At 42.9% G+C, this 19,065-nt stretch overlaps 1 protein-coding gene across 1 annotated transcript in view; it reads left to right on the top strand.

The window, feature by feature from the left end:
- Positions 1 to 247: 247 nt before the first annotated feature.
- The window catches only part of LOC145422960 (protein NLRC3-like), a gene marked incomplete at its 5' end in the record, with an annotated part of 416,117 nt that continues 397,299 nt past the window's right edge, over positions 248 to 19,065 (top strand). Inside the window, 4 exons of the mRNA XM_080294988.1 lie at positions 248 to 2,094; positions 2,676 to 2,852; positions 6,312 to 6,458; positions 8,829 to 9,002. Of these exons, the coding sequence (XP_080151114.1) occupies positions 248 to 2,094; positions 2,676 to 2,852; positions 6,312 to 6,458; positions 8,829 to 9,002 (2,345 nt within the window). The remainder of the gene's footprint in view (positions 2,095 to 2,675; positions 2,853 to 6,311; positions 6,459 to 8,828; positions 9,003 to 19,065) is intronic.

Here is a 19,065-nt window from a genome sequence, read left to right as displayed (position 1 = left end):
AGTGAACTGGAAACATGACTGTGTTCAAACTTTGTTTTCCTTTTTATAATGAGTCTAATCAAAGGTGGACAGAAGTATCTCCACTGTGACTTTTCTGTGTCACCATCAGAGCTTCTGCACAGTGTGGAGAAAGATCCAGAAGCAGAGCTGGACTGCAGACAGCCAGTCAGAGCAGCTGTGTACAAAGTAAGACTGAACATCTGTCTGCTGATGGACTCATTTCTGAAAACTGGACTTCTTGTGTTGTTCAGACATTGAAGAGTTTTCTTTCTCTTTAGTCTCATTGTTTTTCTTTCTTTCAGCAGATGTTGGTCTGCAGGAGGTTTTAGATGAACATAAGATCAGTCTGAGGAGGAGATGTGAACGTGTGACTGAAGGAAGTGATGAAACAGGAAGTAGAACCCTCCTCAACACCATCTACACTGAGCTCTACATCACAGAGGGACAGAGTGAAGAGGTTCATACCCAACATGAGGTGAGGCAGCTGGAGACAGCTTCCAAGATGGACGCCCTCCATGACGCTCCAATCAGGTGCCAGGACATCTTTAAAGCCTTACCTGACCAACAGAGACCCATCAGAGTGGTTCTGACCAACGGCGTGGCTGGTGTTGGAAAAACCTTCTCAGTGCAGAAGTTCACTCTGGACTGGGCAGAGGGCTTGGAGAACCAACATGTCAGTGTGGTGGTTCTGCTTTCATTCAGGGAGCTGAACCTGATCAGAGATGAGCAGTACAGTCTTCTGGAGCTGCTCCATGTTTTCCATCCAACATTACAGAAGGTCACAGCAGAGAAGCTGGCTGTCTCTCAGCTTTTGTTCATCTTTGACGGCCTGGATGAAAGCAGACTTTCATTGGATTTCACCAACAGGAAGCTGCTGTCTGATGTCACACAGAAGTCATCAGTCAGCCAGCTGCTGACAAACCTCATCCAGGGGAATCTGCTTCCCTCGGCTCTCGTCTGGATAACTTCCCGACCCGCAGCAGCCAATCAGATCCCTCCTACATGTGTTGACAGGCTAACAGAAGTACGAGGCTTCACTGACGCCCAGAAGGAGGAGTACTTCAGGAGGAGATTCAGTGATGAAGAGCTGTCCAGCAGAATCATCTCCCACATGAAGACATCCAGGAGCCTCCACATCATGTGTAGCATCCCAGTCTTCTGCTGGATCACTGCTACAGTTCTGGAGCACATGTTGACTACAGAGCAGAGAGGAGAGCTGCCCAAGACCCTGACTGACATGTACTCACACTTCCTGCTGGTTCAGACAAAGAGGAAGAAGAACAAGTACCATGAGGGACATGAGACGAGTCCACAGGAGCTGACGGAGGCTGACAGGGAAGTTCTTCTGAAGCTGGGGAGGCTGGCGTTTGAACATCTGGAGAAAGGAAACATCATGTTCTACCAAGAAGACCTGGAGCAGTGTGGTCTGGATGTGACAGAGGCCTCGGTGTACTCAGGAGTTTGTACAGAGATCTTCAAAAGAGAGTGTGTGATCTTCCAGAAACCAGTCTACTGCTTTGTTCATCTGAGCATTCAGGAGTTTCTGGCTGCTGTCTACATGTTCCACTGTCACACCAACAGGAAGACAGAGGTGCTGAAGAACTTCTTGGGACAAAAATACTACGGGTTCTCTCTGGATGATTTCCTTAAACGAGCCATGTATAAATCTCTCCAGAGTAAAAATGGCCACCTGGACCTGTTTGTTCGCTTCCTTCATGGCCTCTGTCTGGAGTCCAACCAGAGACTCTTAGTAGGTCTGCTGGGTCAGACAGAGATCAGTCCAGGAACCATCCAGAGAGTCATCAACAACCTGAAGGAGATGAACAGTGATAAAATCTCTCCTGACAGAAGCATCAACATCTTCCACTGTCTGATGGAGATGAACCACCTCTCATTATTTCAGGAGATCCAAGAGTTCCTGAAATCAGAGAACAGATCAGAGAAGGAACTCTCTGAGATCCAGTGCTCAGCTCTGGCCTTCATGCTGCAGATGTCAGAGGAGGTTCTGGATGAGTTGGACCTGCAGAAGTACAACACATCAGAGCAGGGACGACTGAGACTGATTCCAGCTGTGAGGAACTGCAGAAAGGCTGGGTGAGTCCAGATGTGATCATTAACATCATTGATCAGTGTAGGTTAGTAGTTTAATGTTGAAAATAAAATCAGATTGTAAGCAGAAAGTGTTTGTGTCCGTACGCTGCAACCTTCCACACCATTCCTTTATTGTACAGACTCAGCAGCAGCTCCATGGATCCCAAATCCAAGAGTGGAGAACAGATTTGAAGTGTGTCACATCCATGCAGTCACAGCTGTTTCCACCATGTTTCCACTGATATTAATCCTGTTCAATGACACGTTTCATATCAGTGAATATGTTCTTTAGGACGTCCACTGACATGTTTAAGTGTCCTGCTGGAAATCACTCAAATCATCCATGAAAGCCAAAAGCAGATTAAAGCCAAACAAAGATTCTCATTAAAAGTCTGCAGGTCTGAGAGAGACTCAATCGTTGTGTCATGTCAAACACAGTAAGAGGAGCTGAAGCACAGATGTGAAGAGCAGATTCATCAGATTATGACCTCACTCTGTTTTGTCTTCATATACATTCAGTCTGTGTTTATAATGCAGATTTTCTGCTTTTATAATAACACATTTTATATTTTCTATCATCACAGACTGACTCAGTGTGGACTCTCAGAGTCTCACTGTGAAGTTGTGGCCTCAGCTCTGAAGTCCAACCCCTCCCATCTGACACAGCTGGACATGAGTGACAACTACAACCTCCAGGATTCAGGTGTGAAGCTTCTGTGTGCTGGACTGGAGAGTCCAAACTGTCGACTGGAGACTCTGAGGTGAGTTCACTGACTGCAGCTGTTGTTGTTTTTCTATATTTCAGGTCTTTGGTGTTTGAAACTTTCTTTAGTTCCTAAATGTTCAGGATGTGTCTGAAGACAAATGTGAAGAAGTTTGAGTGCTTTCAGAAATGTTGTCTTTCCAAACGACTGAACAAGAGTTTTTCCTTTTGGCTCCAAACAGAAGTGACAGACTTGAGCAGGGTTCATTTAAAGGCTGACAGAAGTGGAGTGGTGACGGGGAGATGTTTGACAGGACAGTGTTTCAGCCTCCACAGGTTCATGTTGTGCTCCATCAGTCAGTGAAGATGAAGTCAGTGCTGATGAGGCTGTAGAGTGTGTGAGGGATGTGAATGAGGATGATGAAGATCTGATGATAGCAGATAAAAACAGGCTGCAGAGACTTTGAGCCATACAGGGCACACAGTGTGTGTACAGAACAGCTGAAATCATTATGGAGGCCTCACTGGAATATGGAAGCATCACAGTACAGCTTCAGTGAAGCTTTAAAGTCTCTGATATGAGATGAGAAATGAAGCAGCCAGAGCTTTTTCATGAGTGGAAATCCACTGTGACTGTGAGCTGCTGCTACAGCCTCCAGATTAGCCAGCAGCTCATCCTGCTCAACATTTCCTCACCAACTTTAATGGAAGTGTGATGTTTTCAGCTGGAGTGATGGTCAGGGTGGCCTCCCTCTCCTCTTCTTCTCCTCTTCCTCTTTCATTTGTAAAGCCACTTCTGCTGCTTTCATTCATTTGGAAGTCCTGTAGCTGAGTTTGGGAGAGACTAACAGCCTCGGCAGCAGAGGGGAGAAAGGCTGTAACACCACCACTTTACTCTGTTCTACCTGTCACATCATTTTATCAGGAAACAAATGTGCTCATGTTTTTACTATGTTTGTCTTGAAGATGTAAGAAGATCACATGGTGCTTTTTATTATTGTGTTGGTTTGTTTCCTGTCTCTTGGATGGAGCCCAGCTGTGCGTGGCCCCTGGGCCTGTGGTCAGAGTGTGTGCTGGATAATCCGGCCCAGGATGAGGCCAAACTGACATGGGATGAAATGTCTGTCACATAATTGAGCTTAGTGTAGTTTCATTTCTGCACAATTTAAAAACAACCAAAACTTTGTTCTGTCTTTTCTATGTTATACTGTAGACTTTCTTTGATACTGTGTCCAAAAGGAGCAGCTTTTACTTTGAAGGGGAGCCGTCTCTGTTTCCTCTTCAGGTTGGATGATGGAAGCAAATGAGTGTGTGATGTTCTTTCAGTGTTGCACTTTGTAGACGCTCCCTGAGCACTGGTCTCACAGCCAGCTGCACATAGAGACCAGTGTTGTTAGTCCAGGTCAGAAGATGACTTGTTGGAATGAAAATGAGCTTGTAGTTTGTCTGCTTTAATAATGTGACTGGAAAAAGGTGTTGGACTTCAAATATGTCCATTTCTTTCACACTTCACCTTTAAAAGTGAAGCCTTGTGGTTCCTGGAAGGAAAAACACGACTTTTTCAAGTCTTTGTCCTGTTTTTATGATAAATGTACGACTTTAATGTGAAACATTCAGAGTTTTTTCTCTTGTTGTGTTTGTTTGAAGCTGCTTCCTGTTGGTTTGCCTGCAATAATGCCAAATCATAAGCTACTCAGTCGACATGATGTGGTTCTGCAGCATCACACATTAGCATGTTTTATCTCATTATCTATGACCTCAGCACATTGAAAATAACACTAAAAGCCTTTCAAGAGTGATATGAATTAATTTAGAACTCACCGGAAAGAAAATGCCGTGAGCAAACCAACAAAAAGCTGGGGATTGCAGAGAACTCGATATCCGCTCGTCTCACCGCTGCAATCCAAGCCTGACGTCTTTGTTTAGTAATATCGGATACATGGGATCCCTCACGTTGCCTCCAGGATGGAAAACGATGAAAAGAGAGCCCGTTATCCAGCTTCTTGCCTTCACGATCGTGTGATCTAACGTTGCAACCGACAACACAACACGTACGATCCATAGCTGAAATGGTATCCTTTGGCTGGCCTACTGTCATGGCGGAAGGGGGCATGGCCCATCTCCCGTGACATCACGCTCCAAAGCCCTATAGGTGGGAAAATGTACCATGTCGACCAATCAAAAATGATATGGAAACATGACATTTGGTTGTTTAGCAAAAGGGGGAAGTTTTAGGAGTGACCGGCAAGAGAGAGCGAGTGAGCGAAAGAGAGAGAGAGTTTTGATACGTGAGAGATTTGTGACGTTTACCGTGTTTGGTCTCAAGTTAGTTTGTTGTCTTGTGTATTTAGTGTGTAGCTGTTGTTTTGTTTTGTGTGTCAGTTCTACTAGTGATCGTCACAGTTGCTGCCTTAAAGCCAACAAAGGCAGATTGCAGTGTAAACGCTGAGTGACACACCTGCTGTCAGACCTGCAGGTTTATCCCTGTGCTGTTCTCATATGTGTTAGAGTGACACAAACTATTGTTTGACACCTGATTGTTCTGTAAATAGTTTGAAATGATTATATGAAAAACGTCTGAGCCTTGGCTGCATTTTTTGGTAAATAGTACCATATAACGTATAAGGTAAAATATAGAGGCCACATCAAAAGTAGTCAAGAAGGGTTAAAGGCTAAAAGCAAAGTTGTCACCAAGTACTGTTTATATTTGTGTGTATTGCTGCAGCTTTTTTGAGTATTAATTTGGTGCCTTTGTGTAAAATAATGGTATTGTGAGTGATCCATATAGTCACAAAGAATAGCCACTTGTTTCTGTGCTACCAAAGTTCCCCGGCTTTCATTCAAAATGTGTTTATCGTCAGCACCTGCACATTAAACTACTTAAACATTATAAATGTCTTCAAGCTCACACTGAGGCCTGTGGGGTACTATCAGCCACTGAGACAGTACACACATTTATATGTGTTTGTATATGAATATTTCATACTTTAAGACTGCCTGTTTATTTAAGGGAGATGAACAAAATACATTGGAATTGTACAAAATAATATCATGGATGATAAATTAAATAGATTTTAAGTAGATGCTTGTGCATTCTTAAAGTCTTATATGTTGAACTGAACTATGTGATCTGTTCAAAGCCTTAATCTTAATTTGAAGTGAAATGTGCATTTTGAGTTTATACACTATGTATATAAGGCGACCGTTTCCTTTTGCAGTATTTTTGTGTGGTGTACTTTTCTATGTCTTAACAAAAGGGGAACAAAGGTGTTTAAGTTCACCTAGGATGATGTGTTTTAATTTTCACATGGTCTTGCTTGAATTTGACCCTGACAAAGGCGTATGAACTCTGTCAGCTGTTTGGAGTTTCTATTTTCTAAACTTCTACATTCTGAACCTTCTTCAGCTCTGAACAGATGATGAAACACTGAATGATTTCAAGCTCACAGTTTGTCTAATAAACTTACATCTTTCATTCTTTATACAGATTGAGTCTCTGTGGTTTGTCAGAGATCAGCTGTGATTATCTGGCAGCAGCACTGAAGTCCAACCCCTCCCATCTGAGACAGCTGGACCTGAGCATCAACTACAAGCTGCAGGATTCAGGAGTGAAGCATCTGTGTGGTTTCCTGGAGAGTCCAGGATGTGGACTTGAAACTCTGAGGTCAGTCAGCATGTTTTAGTTGTGCTGAGATGAATATGATGTGAAAGTTGTGCTGACACTAAACTGCAGACATCAGGCTGATATTATACTGATCCACACTGAGGATCTTCATGGTAAAGTCTGTTTTCTTCTTCTCTGGTTTAGTCCATTGACTGCAGCAGAACAATGTTCACATTTCAAACCTTCAAAGAAGAAGAAAAATCCTCCACTGGATAATTCACTGTGAAACTCTCCAACTCTTCATTCCACCTTAAAGTCTGTCTGACACTGAAATCCAAAGCAAAATGTGCGTTTGCTTTACAGACAGCAGTCCAACACAAACATACACACATCATCCAAAACACAGTCCAACATCCAAATCTCCTCCACTGCCAGCATGAATGATGGGAAAGAGAAGGAGGAACACTCTGACATTCAGGGTTAGAATGAGTTTCATGAAGCAGACTGTGAAGATCAAAGCTGCATTAGAAAGCTTACATGAATGAATGAGTGGACAGAAGTGGACAGAGATCATCTGAAGCACTTCAAAGGCTTTAAATCAGCACATTTCTCTTTATTCTTTATCAACTCTGTTAGTTTCTCTCAGTTTTCTGTGGAATTAAGCTAACAGCAGGCTAATAAGATGCTGACCAATAGGTTTCTATTAAAGGTTGTAATTTGTATATGAAAAAGTGCTTTGGCTCAGCAGGGATCATCTTACAGGTAGAATACAGCTGCTGGATGGGATTAGCATGTCATAGCTATCTACCAAACTGCTAACTGGGGGATTTCAGGCCATCTATGGATCATTTTTGCTAACTGTTTATTCAGCTTAGGCTCACAGGGCTGCAGCCTGTGCCCTAGCTGTCATAGGGCAAGAGGCGTGGTCCACCTGCACAGGTGAGCAGTCCATCACAGGGCCAACAGAGAGAGACAGAGAAGCACTCTCTCACATCCACACCTACAGCCAATTTAGAAGCACCAATGAACCTAAGCAGCATTTCATTGGACTGTGGGAGAACATCCAACCTCCACAGAAAGGCCAACAAGCTTCAACCTACAACCTTCTTGCTTTAAGGCACTAGTGCCAACCACTTTTCCCCATTTCAGCCCAAATCCTGCATCTTCCTGTTTCTGACTCCAGGCCAGCTCCACTAACACTTTCTCATCAGACACTGCCACCTAGTGGAGGAAGTCTTAGTTCCATTTGAAGCTTCAGATGACAGTTAGTTCCTTTACAAAGAGGTGGAGGTGGTGGGGCCACAGCACCATCATCACTGAGTGCCATAGGACACTTAACCTTTGTTTCCATATGCTGGGAACTTCCTGTTGTTCCAAGGAGGACTGGAAAATGTGTGAAAATCTCCCAGTCAGTTCCTCACAGCACACTTCAATCATTTCCCTCCCACAGCATCAGGACCAGGGCTTTTTCTCTCTTTGGTCCCACTAAGAGATTTCCACACAAACACCTCATCAGTGGGACTCTCAGAGCTACCAGCCCTTTGCTACAATCACAAAGCTCTTCATTGAAATCAATGATATCAAAGCTGGAATCAAATGAGTCCAAGTCTTCTGCTGATTCAGCATCACATTCATCTTTGCTCCTTGTTCTGCATCCCCACCATGGACTTCATTCCTTTCCAAGCCAGCCTTGAGTGTCCTTTATTCAGCTCATCCTCTGCTTTACTTTTACACCTGATTTTAGCTGCTTTATCTCTCTTTCAACAAGTTTCTGTGCCTCCATCTTTTTCTTCTCTCCCTCATAACAAGACAGCTTCTTCTGCCTGAGAACATGTTGGAGTGATTTACTAATCCAGGGCTGCTTATTGGGGAAAATACTTCCTGTTTCCAAAGTAATCCCCATTTTTCCCAGAAAGAAATGTAAGTAGAAATCGATGATCTAAGTGAGAACATGAGCCTTTAAAAAGTCCCAGTGGGTGCAGTCAAAGCAGTCCCTCAGTCCCAGTATAGAGTCTTTGGTCCAGACTGGAACAACTGTGTGCCCAGTTTGAGCTCTCTTCAGTGCTGTGACCTGACAGACCCAGAGGGGCCATCACATCACATTTAGAAGCTCCCCTAATGGAGCCACAACACATGTCCAACACTTAGTCTGTCTTGTTGGACCAACTGGAAGAAATGATTCAAGGACTTAGTCACAGAACAGAGATTCAAATCTCCAAAATCCAACTGGCTGCATCAGGACATATAGTCTGAAACTCTGCACAGTTTCCTGTTTGAAGCTGCTTCCTGTTGGCTTCAGCTGTTTGGAGTTTCCATTTTCTAAACTTCTACATTCTGAACCTTCTTCAGCTCTGAACAGATGATGAAACACTGAATGATTTCAAGCTCACACTTTGTCTAATAAACTTACATCTTTCATTCTTTATACAGATTATGGGACTGTGGTTTGTCAAAGATCAGCTGTGATTATCTGGCAGCAGCACTGAAGTCCAACCCCTCCCATCTGAGAGAGCTGAACCTGTGGGGAAACAACCTGAAGCATCCAGATGTGAAGCAGCTGTCTGATCTTCAGCAGAGTCCAGACTACAGACTGGAGACTCTGGGGTCAGTAGAGTGATGGAGTGAGTGGGTGGTGCTGTCAGCAGTACTGTACTAAACACAGTCAGTATGAAACAAAGATCCAGTGTTTCCTGTAAAGCTGCAGCTTCTCAGTGAAGCTGTGAGAGGAGAATGGTGACAGGCTTCAGGATTGGACACAAACACTTCCTGTTTCTGACCTTTATGGTCACCATAGTAACGGCTGACACGCTCTGATCAAACGCTGTCAACAGCCAATCAGCTCTCTGAACAAAGCAGCACGCAGACCAATGACTGCATTCATTTCCAAGTTTAAAGCAGTGAAGAACACAGTCTGTAGGTGAGGAAGAATTTAGTGAGAGCAGATGTTTGGATGGAATTCCTCCAGTTAACAGCTGGAACCGTCCATCTGGATTGTTGGGCTTGTTGTTGGGGTTCCTACAGAGCTCAGAGTGGACACACCAAGGTTCTTCTAATGAATGAAAGTCCAAACTCAAACTAGGAGGGAAAAACATTTTCATCAACTTCAATAAAAATCCAAAGATTAGAAAAAGTGAAGCAACAATGAGTCCTAGTACAGTCCCAGCACTGAAGTCCCTGCTGCTCTTTATACTGGATGTGCTGCATCACTGACTGACAGCTGATGAAGAGTCTCTGGAAACACTCGTTTATCTCCTCCGTTCTTCCTTCTTCTCTCTGCAGGTGGAGGTGATGATGGTAAACAGGACGGTGTGTGTGCTGAGAGAGGAGGAGCTGTGTCCTGATGATCCAGAGAGGTTGAAGCAGCAGCAGCTTGTGTGTAGAGACGCTCTGACTGGGCCATGTTACTGGGAAGTGGAGAGGAGAGCTTCATCCAGCAGTGACTGACAGAGGAATGAGAAGAAGTGCAGATGACTGTCAGTGCTGCAGAGTGAACTGCTCTGAGAACAGCTCCACTGTCAGACACAATGTAGAGTCCAGCATCATCCCTGTGTGTCCCTCTGGATCTGACAGAGGATCATCAGTGTATCTGGACTGCTCTGCTGCTGCTCTGTCCTTCTACAGTCTCTGCACAGTCTCTGTCTGACTCTGGCTACATTTTTGGCATTTATATTCTTGGTTGCTCTCTTTATATTTTTCACATTCAAAATGTGCCCATCTTTGGCAAGATTCACACTGCACCTGGAAAGGAAAAATAAATGGCTCATATTCTGTTTGGTGAATACTATTACTCAACATTTTAATTATGATTGGCAAGTAATGATACTAAGACTTATGTGTTTCTTTTGTTTTGTTTTGTTTTACCATTTCAATCATGCTGCGGTCAGCGTTAGCATCTAACATGGAGCAAACAATGCAGTAGTCCTCAGCGTTCCCTGAAACACAATCATAGTTAGGTTTTAATCAAACATTATTTATTGAATAATTAAAAAATAATAGTACATTTTTTCCAAATATACTTCCTGGAAAATTAGTCTAAATTAGACTTTGAGAAGGGTCTTATCTGAAAGTGTTTGAAGAGCACTATTTGTACTGTGCTGTTTGAAAAGCACTATTTAAATTGGAAGTACGCACTAACGTGATAAGGACTTTACTGGACTTACCTCGATTTTCAAGTAGGGTGCAAGCTATCTGCATTCGCTCCAGCACAACTGGCTCTGTAGTGGTTGACACCTCACTGACCTCTCCAAAATCAAGGTAGTGTTCTGCAAACTGTGAGATTGATCATAATTAGAATGTAAAGTCTTAATTAGGTAAAGGATAGGATAATTATAAGCCACAAGGCTTCAGCCTATTCCTTTTTCAGTTACTGTATGATTAAGTACTTCTATGTAAAATGATCATCTTTGTTGTTGTTGACCGAAATAACTTTCACTTCACTTAAATTCACTTAAAGTCTTAATTCTAGCTAACAAGAAACTGAATCATTTGAATACGGGTTACCTTTAACAGTAAAACTCCACAACTGCTGGAATCCTGTCGCTTGTTGTGTTGCATAGTCTGTAACTGCCACTCCATGGTGTCTTCATGCCCTCTCATCCTCAGAAAATTCCTAGTTGAACAAAAGTGTTTGTAATGAAACAAGATTTTTTTTTTTAATCTAAGAATAACACCTCAGTATCATACATACCTCCAGTTGCGCAGAATTTTCCTGTCATAAACACCTTCATTCCCATGGGGTCTATGAGCAGTATTTTCTGTGCAGAAATGTTGACAATCTAAAGAAAAAGTTAAATTAAAAATTACAATTGTTTGTGCCACTGAAAACTTATTTAAAAATAACACTTTGTGCAAGAAACTGCTTCACAACAAATTACACAAATTAATAACAAAATGAACACATACCACAAGAATCCAGTGTGTACCAAAGTTCACAGGGCACAGCCAGGTCTTCAACTGGGAACTTCATCTGTGGGATTGGAAGTGCAGAGTAATTTGGATTTACTTAGGTACCATGCGTCTCAGGGTGTTTTCAAATATAGTCTTCTTTAAAGGAACCGAACTCTTTCCTCAGCAACAGAAAGGAGTCAACTGTTTGGACCACTTCTGAGCTTTCAACATACCTTGTTGAGGCATCTGAACTGCCCAGAAAACAACGAGCTTGCAACTACTGAACAGAGCAGGTGTGCAGCATTCTGCACAAGTATAGAAAAATGTTATAGAACAGTAAATAGGGTTTTTTTTTTATTTCAAAATTAGTAGGTAAATGACATTTCTTACTTTCCTTTCGTCTCTCAATAACACGGTGCAGATATGCATCAATGACCTGTTTTGAAAAATCTGAGTTTATACAACAACAGCAACAATTTTTGAAGTAACTGCTTGAGTGCTGTACACAAAAACATCTAAAGGAATAGAATTGCTGATAAAGGTTCTTTCTGCATATACTGGAACTGGGTATTATGATGTCACAACATCTGTGTTGTGGTTGATAACATTTTTTCCTATTGAAGTGAATGGGTGAAACCTTATCAGAGTTTTGCTATACAAACCCCCCGACCTACTCGCACATTTTAAACTATTAATGGTCTCTGCACTGCAAATGCTTCAGAAGGAGCAGAACCTCGAAATCAGAATCAACAATGATAAGTTCTCTTACCTCATCAGAAAGCCACCGTGACCCCTGCAGTGTTCGAAAAGAGGAATCCAATAACTTGTATGGTCCAACAGCTGCCTCCAAGCGCCCAGTATCCTTTGCACGCCATAGCCTCTTTACTAAAAGAAAAATATGATAAGTTAGCTTAGGCATGCATGAGATTTCTAGTGGATACGCTTGGTAAAGGCCGACGGGCCACAACAGGAAAAAAGTCAATACAATAGGCATGCATTTACACGCAGAGAAATAGGAAAGGTACAGCGGGTGGGCAAAATAGAAAATTACTGACAGGCAGATCCATTTCCAGACTTCCACAAGCTCAGTGCATGTTTCTTTACATCTAATATGAGTTGAAGACTGCAAAATGCAAACAAAGTCATGCAACAGTCAATTAAGTTGCAACGCCAAACTGGCAACAAATGACCAACTGGTCAAAAAGAGTTGTTCACTATGTCACCTTCATTTTCTAAGCTTTGTTTCCGGGAGGGAAGTTCTTGTTCACGCGTTTCTGGTCCTGGAACACAATTAAACTCCTTGTGTCAGCCGTTTTGGGTGCATAATGAATCCTCTGGACTTTGCTGGCACTGAGGGTTAGCAGTAGGATGGCAGGGAGGCATCTTCAGGTCTGTGCTGCTGTTCACTGTCTGACTGCGAGTTGGGTATTTTTACTTGTCACTGATATTTACATGGTGGCTTCTTCTGTACGGCTTGATATGGTCAATGCTGTAGTGATTTCTTAAAGTTGCTCCTTCTGTGTTTTTTAATCTCACACATTTGCCAGCGATGTCTTGAATTGTGTAGGGTCCTGAAAAATCTGGATCAAGTCTTCCTCCCTTCCTTCCACGTTTCATGTTCAAGAGAAGAACTTCATCTCCAACGCTGTACACAAGGTTTCTGTACTTCTGGACTCGTCTAGCATAAGCTTCCTTTTGTAAGTCTTGGGACTTTGCCATATTTTCCTCTACAGTTTTTTTTTAAACTTGCTCTTGTGCGTCTCTTGTAGAAGATACAAAGTCACCGTAACTCGACTCCTCAGGGAGAATGATGGAGGACAGCTAAAATTTTCACATTTTAAATTACAATTAGTCCACCACCAGCACCTTTGTTTTGGCCACATTCAGTTTCAGGTGATTCTCCTCATGAACCGACCAATCAGTCCTCTGTACTCCTCTTCCCTTCCCATTCCCTCTTTAATCCAGGATCTCAACCAGTTTGTTATGTTCTCTTTTATAACTTAACTGGTAAAGTAACAACACATTTTTGGTTGTTAGTAACTTACTTTATTAACCATGTTGTGGAACGGCACAGGCATATCAATGCGCACATGCACCACGCTTGGTGTTCTCTACTTTACCACAAAATATAAACTGATTTTACTAAATACATCACAGCTCCTCCCATCCAGCTTTGATGAACACATTAAGTATCAAACAATCGAGATATTTTCAGGTAAATGCCGTAACCCAATAATTGTACTTAAACTGAAATATGACACCTACTCAGTGATTTACAACATAGAGGTAGGTTGTTTCCTCTTAAACATTTTAACCGCTTTCCTTACAAAATGAACTGGAAACCTATAAGTTCAGTCTCTGAGGTGCTCTGCGATTTCTCTCAGGGTAACGTCTGCCTGTTTGGTCAGAGTCCATAGTGCTCTGTGTGGAAAGTTCAGGTGTTTGAACATTGGTGGTTTCACGTAAACCCTGAACCTCAGGTGGTGAAGCGAGGGCAAACTCTTCTGAATCTTGAAGTGTAGATGTGTCCTCTCGGGTTGCTCTGGAACTACGTGACATTCTGCATCTAGAATCTGATCAACATGTTTACGCCAGACTAAGTTGGCTCCAACATTTATGGTGTATATCAGCGGTCCGGTCCGTGAACGAATCGTGCCAGAATGCCTTTTCTTACTTGGGTCTCTGTAGTCTCTGGCGAGAACTTTTTGTCCAACATTGACGAACCTGGTTTTGTTTCTTGTTGCTTCCACCATGGAAGACTGTTTATCTTGGACATCCTTGCGAATGTCTGGTTTCAGCAAATCTAGATGTGATCTCAGATTTCATCCCATGAAGAGCATTGCAGGTGTGTGTCCAGTTGTTGCATGAGTGGTAAGACAGTAAAAAAATTGTCAATTTTCTGTTGTAGCGGTTTCCCCTCTGTGCGACTGGCTGGTTCAGCTTTGTTGCAGGATGATGGGGAGCTGAAGTGATATGTCGTATGCCGTTACTCCTAAGGAAACACTGGAACTCCTCTCCAGTAAACTGATGACCATTGTCACTTACGAGCTGTTGTGGCGGACCTGTGCGTGCAAACGGTGACCAAAGACTATTGATCGTGCTGGCAGCTGTTGCTTGCTTTACGGGGAAGATTTCTGGCCACTTTGAGTGGGCATCAACCACAACCAGGAACATTTGGTCCATAAATGGGCCAGCATAGTCTATATGAATGCGTTGCCATGGAGCAGATGGCCACTCCCACGCGTGTACAGGTGCTGTTTGAGGCTGGCGCAGCGTCTGCTGGCAAACAATGCAGGATTTAGCCATATTCTCCATTTCACAATCAGTGCCTGGCCACCAAACATAGCTTCTAGCAAGACCTTTCATCTTAACACCCAAATGTCCATCGTGCAGTGAGTCCAGTACCTTTGTACGTAGTTTGGGTGGCAGGATGACACGAGTTCCCCACATGACACATCCTTGGCAAACGGATAGTTGGTCTTTGCGGGTGGAGTACGCAGAGAACTGAGTGTCACTACAGGACGGCCAACCATTCACAGTAAGATCGTTTGACAAGATTGTGTTTTGGCTCGTTTCTCTTTTCACCTGAGCACTTGTGACAGGTAGGGGTTCCATTTGTTTAACATGAAACACAGTAGCTGGATCAGTCATTTCTTCGGTGGGTTGCATGTGTGGAAGACGTGAAAGTCCATCTGCATTTCCATGTAGCTTTGTCCCTTTGAACTCAATGGTGTAGGTGTGTGCACCCAGGAACAAAGCCCAAGCAAGCGTACGCAAGCCATGGTTGGAATACCTTTCTGAGGGTTAAAGATGGACACCAGCGGTCGGTGGTCTGTGATCAGGGTGAAGTGTCGTCCATATAAATACTGATTAAACTTCTTCACTCCCCACACTAGACTGAGTGTTTCTCTGTCTATCTGCGTATAGTTGCGCTCGGCTGCATTTAGGGACCTTGAGGCAAAGGCAAGTAGTCGTTCGGATCGATCAGGCATTTTGTGAGATAGCACGGCACCAATGCCATATGGTGAGGCATCACAGGCGAGGCGAAGTGGTAGCTTGGGGTCAAAGTGTGTCAGAACCTCCTCTGATGTAATGAGCTGTTTAACTTAACTAAATTAAATGCCTCTTCATAGTTTTTTGTCCACTTCCATTCGACATTTTGTTGCAGCAGAGAGTTCAGCGGGTGCAGGACTGTTGAAAGGTTTGGTAGAAACTTGTGGTAATAATTAATTAAGCCCAAGAATGAACGTAGCTGACTCACATTTTTAGTGTCTGGTGCCTTCAGGACTGCTTCAACTTTGTCCTCGGTTTTGTGGAGCCCATGTCTGTCGATCTTGTGTCCACAATACTCAATGGCATCCTTGAAGAACTCACATTTGTTTTTGTTTGCTCTCAATCCATATTTTTCTAGCCTGGCCAGGACTGCTGTTAGGTTAGCCAGATGAGTCTCCTCATCAACACCAGTGACTATTATGTCATCCAGAAAACACTGTTCCTGGAATGCCTTGTAGGACCTGATCCATGGCACGTTGCCATACTGCTGGGACACTGGCGATACCAAATACCAGCCTGTTGTACTGATATAGGCCTTTGTGAGTGTTTATCACCACATATTTCCTGGATGTCTCTTCTACTTCCAACTGGAGATAAGCCTGGGCAAGGTCAGTTTTTGAAAAGTGTTTGCCACCTGCGACTGCTGTGAATATGTCTTCTATCCGCGGAAGTGGGTACTGATCTATGTGGAGAACTGGGTTCACTGAAACCTTAAAATCACCACAGATCTGCACTCTGTCACTTGCTTTCTTGCTTACTGACACTATTGGTGTAGCCCAATCTGACCATTCCACCTTGGTGAGTATTCCTTGCTCTTCCAAGCGCTGGAGCTCTGCTTCGACTTTGGGGCATAAAGCATAAGGTACAGGACGTGCTTTGTGAAATCTTGGTTTTGCATTGTCCTCCAGTATGATCTGTGCTTTAATATTTTCAGGGTGCTGATTCCATCTTTGATCACCTGGGCACGGTTATTAAGTTTCTGTTTCAGTCTTTCATCCACAGAATGTGCACTCAGGCCTCATTCCAGTCTCATTGACATAAAGTTCCAGGTTGCGTTTCTTTTTCTCATATTCCACTTTCACTTTTCCCAGAGGAGTTATTCTTTCACCTGTGTATGTTTTCAGTTTCACCGAGGTGTGTTTCAGTTTCAGATTGGGGAATTTGTCTCTGTAATCTTCATATAAGATCAGTGAGAGGGCAGACCCAGTGTCCAGTTCCATCTGTAACTCAACCTCTTGTATTTTTGGTGTGAGCCATATTGCATCATTGTCTTTCTCTTGCATTGTGTACAGCTCCAGGCATGCCAAATCCTCCTGAGAATCATTTGAGTCTTTCTCAGTTACTTCATGCAGCTTTCGGTCTCTTTTGCACATTTAGTTTTTGTTTGATGCTGCGCAACAAGTTGTATGTTTTTCCTCCCATGACACTCAGGAACACAGCAACTTTCCTCTCATCCTCTATTTTGTTAGCCAGACAATATTGTTCATCTCTCACCACATATGTTGTTCAATCCTCTTTGCCATTATCAAAAATGTCCATTTGTCCAACGCCTCCTGACATTTTCTCAGTATTTTCAAAAACATCCTTCACTTAAAAGAACTGATGTTACTCACGTCCTCTCTGCAGCGCACTAGCCAGGCGAGTGAGTTAGTATCCACACGGATGATTAGTTGTTTTTGCCGTAACCTTTTTCGTGTCTTTTGGCCACTTTCACAAGGATTTCCCCCTCCTGTCGTCCAGTGCACATTGGAGATCCGTTTTAATGCCATTTTTCGGCTAAATTATCCACACCCACTGCCGCGCTATGCATTCTGGGATATGTTGGGCCACGAAGTCTACACTGCCACAGCCTTAAAATTCAGGGAAATGAAGGACGCATTTCACGGCCGCATTTGGAGCAGCCTTTGAATTGGGACGTAATCGGCCTTGAAATGCGTACTTTAAGGCTGCAGACCCTGAATTGGGATACAGCCACTGACATGAGACAACCCTTCACAATAAAACAGGAAACAAGAAACAGACGCAGACTTGACACTGAACCTATACTAAACACGAGACACAACCTAAGAACTAATCCCTCACTAAGAATAACAGAAACATAGAATACCAATAAACAAAAGCATCGGGATACAAACCATAATACAAAGTAATATAAGAACTGAAAATGCTGGGTCAAAATGACCCAGAACCGTGACAAAAGCCCAGAGTTCAGTTTGGTCTTGAATTCTTTTAGTTTCTTCTCCACGTTCAACGACCGATTTACTTTTTGGTCCTTTGTGAGATGAATTTCCAAATATCTTATTTCTGATTTAACAGGAATCTTACAGTTTATCATTTATGGCAAAGAGTTCACAGTTATTAGGATTTAACGTTAATCCAGATGTCTTGGAGAGTTTTTACATTTTTCACTAGTTATTGGAGCTTGATTTGTTTTATCTTGAAGATGGCTGTTAGAAAGTGTGTGTGTGTGTGTGTGTGTGTGTGTGTGTGTGTGTGTGTGTGAGAGAGAGAGAGAGCGCGAGAGGTTGCGTCTTGATTTAAATCGAGTAGTTAATAGTCAGTAAGTGTCCGGCTGCTCCTGTATGCGATTAGAATGATGCCACCTTATCCCATAGTCCAGCCAATGATGCGATTCACATTCGTGTATATACGCAGCTAATCAACATGGTTGACAGGCTATGACAGCGTCCTTATGTGTTTTAGCTAGCAAAGCGGCGTGGCTGATGTGGAGTGATACATCTGCTGTTGTCAGGCCTGCAGGTATCAGGCTGTTGTTCTCCTTTATCTCATAGTGGACAGAAATTATTTTTTGCAGTGGCACAAATAATTTGTGTGGCATCAGATTTGATGCCGAACAGCTGATTGTTCTGTAAATAGTTTGAAATGTTTATTTTAAAAACGTCTTGGCTGCATTTTTAGGTGAACAGCTGCAAAAAACTTTGTTGTTTGCATAACTCACATAACTCATAACTCAAACATTACAAAATCCAAACGCTGAACTGCACCTATGCCACAGAGCTTCATTCCAACACATCAAATTAATGACGTTCCTTTCAATAAACCTTGGACACACACAATTAACAGGAGTAACATCCCCACTAATCTGCCTGTTAAACCTAACTAACTCAGCCTAGTCTTCCGTACATACTGGCGATGGGTATTTATGTACCTCCATACCGTCAGCTGTGAGGAAGACAAACTGTCTTAAACACAAACTGCGGCGGTACTCCCAAGCCAATGGCTTCAGCCGCCTGATGCACAATAGAAAGCAAATCAGTACAACGCCTAATGCAGGTGAAACTGCTGAAACCTAACAGGGGAATAAGACTCCTGATTGAAACAGCTGTGTGAAGCCACAGGCTTACTCTAAAAGGCAACAGCGAAGCATCAAACTCTCACCAATAAAACTATATATAAATAATCTAATAAAACCTACAAACTCTTCTGTTGACAAGTTGTTGTGGCTCCTCCAGCAAATGGCCGCAGCAGGCTAAACATGAGGACGCTGATGACGACAACAACAAACACATGAGATGCACTTCTGCACTATTTGCTCCTTTAATTCCACGTGTTACTGTCCACTATACAAATCAGCACATCGAACTATTAAACAAATGCACAGACTGCACAAACACAATGACTGCAACTCACAAAGAATTACACCAATTACTACACCAAACTACAACATCGGCCTATGGCATCAATTAGTGCATAAAACATACATCAA

Source organism: Astatotilapia calliptera, chromosome 3 (genome assembly GCF_964374335.1).
Source record: "Astatotilapia calliptera chromosome 3, fAstCal68.1, whole genome shotgun sequence".
NCBI classification, from domain to species: Eukaryota; Metazoa; Chordata; class Actinopteri; order Cichliformes; family Cichlidae; genus Astatotilapia; species Astatotilapia calliptera.
Note: the sequence above shows the minus strand (reverse complement) of the source record. Positions and strands in the feature narration are given on the sequence as shown.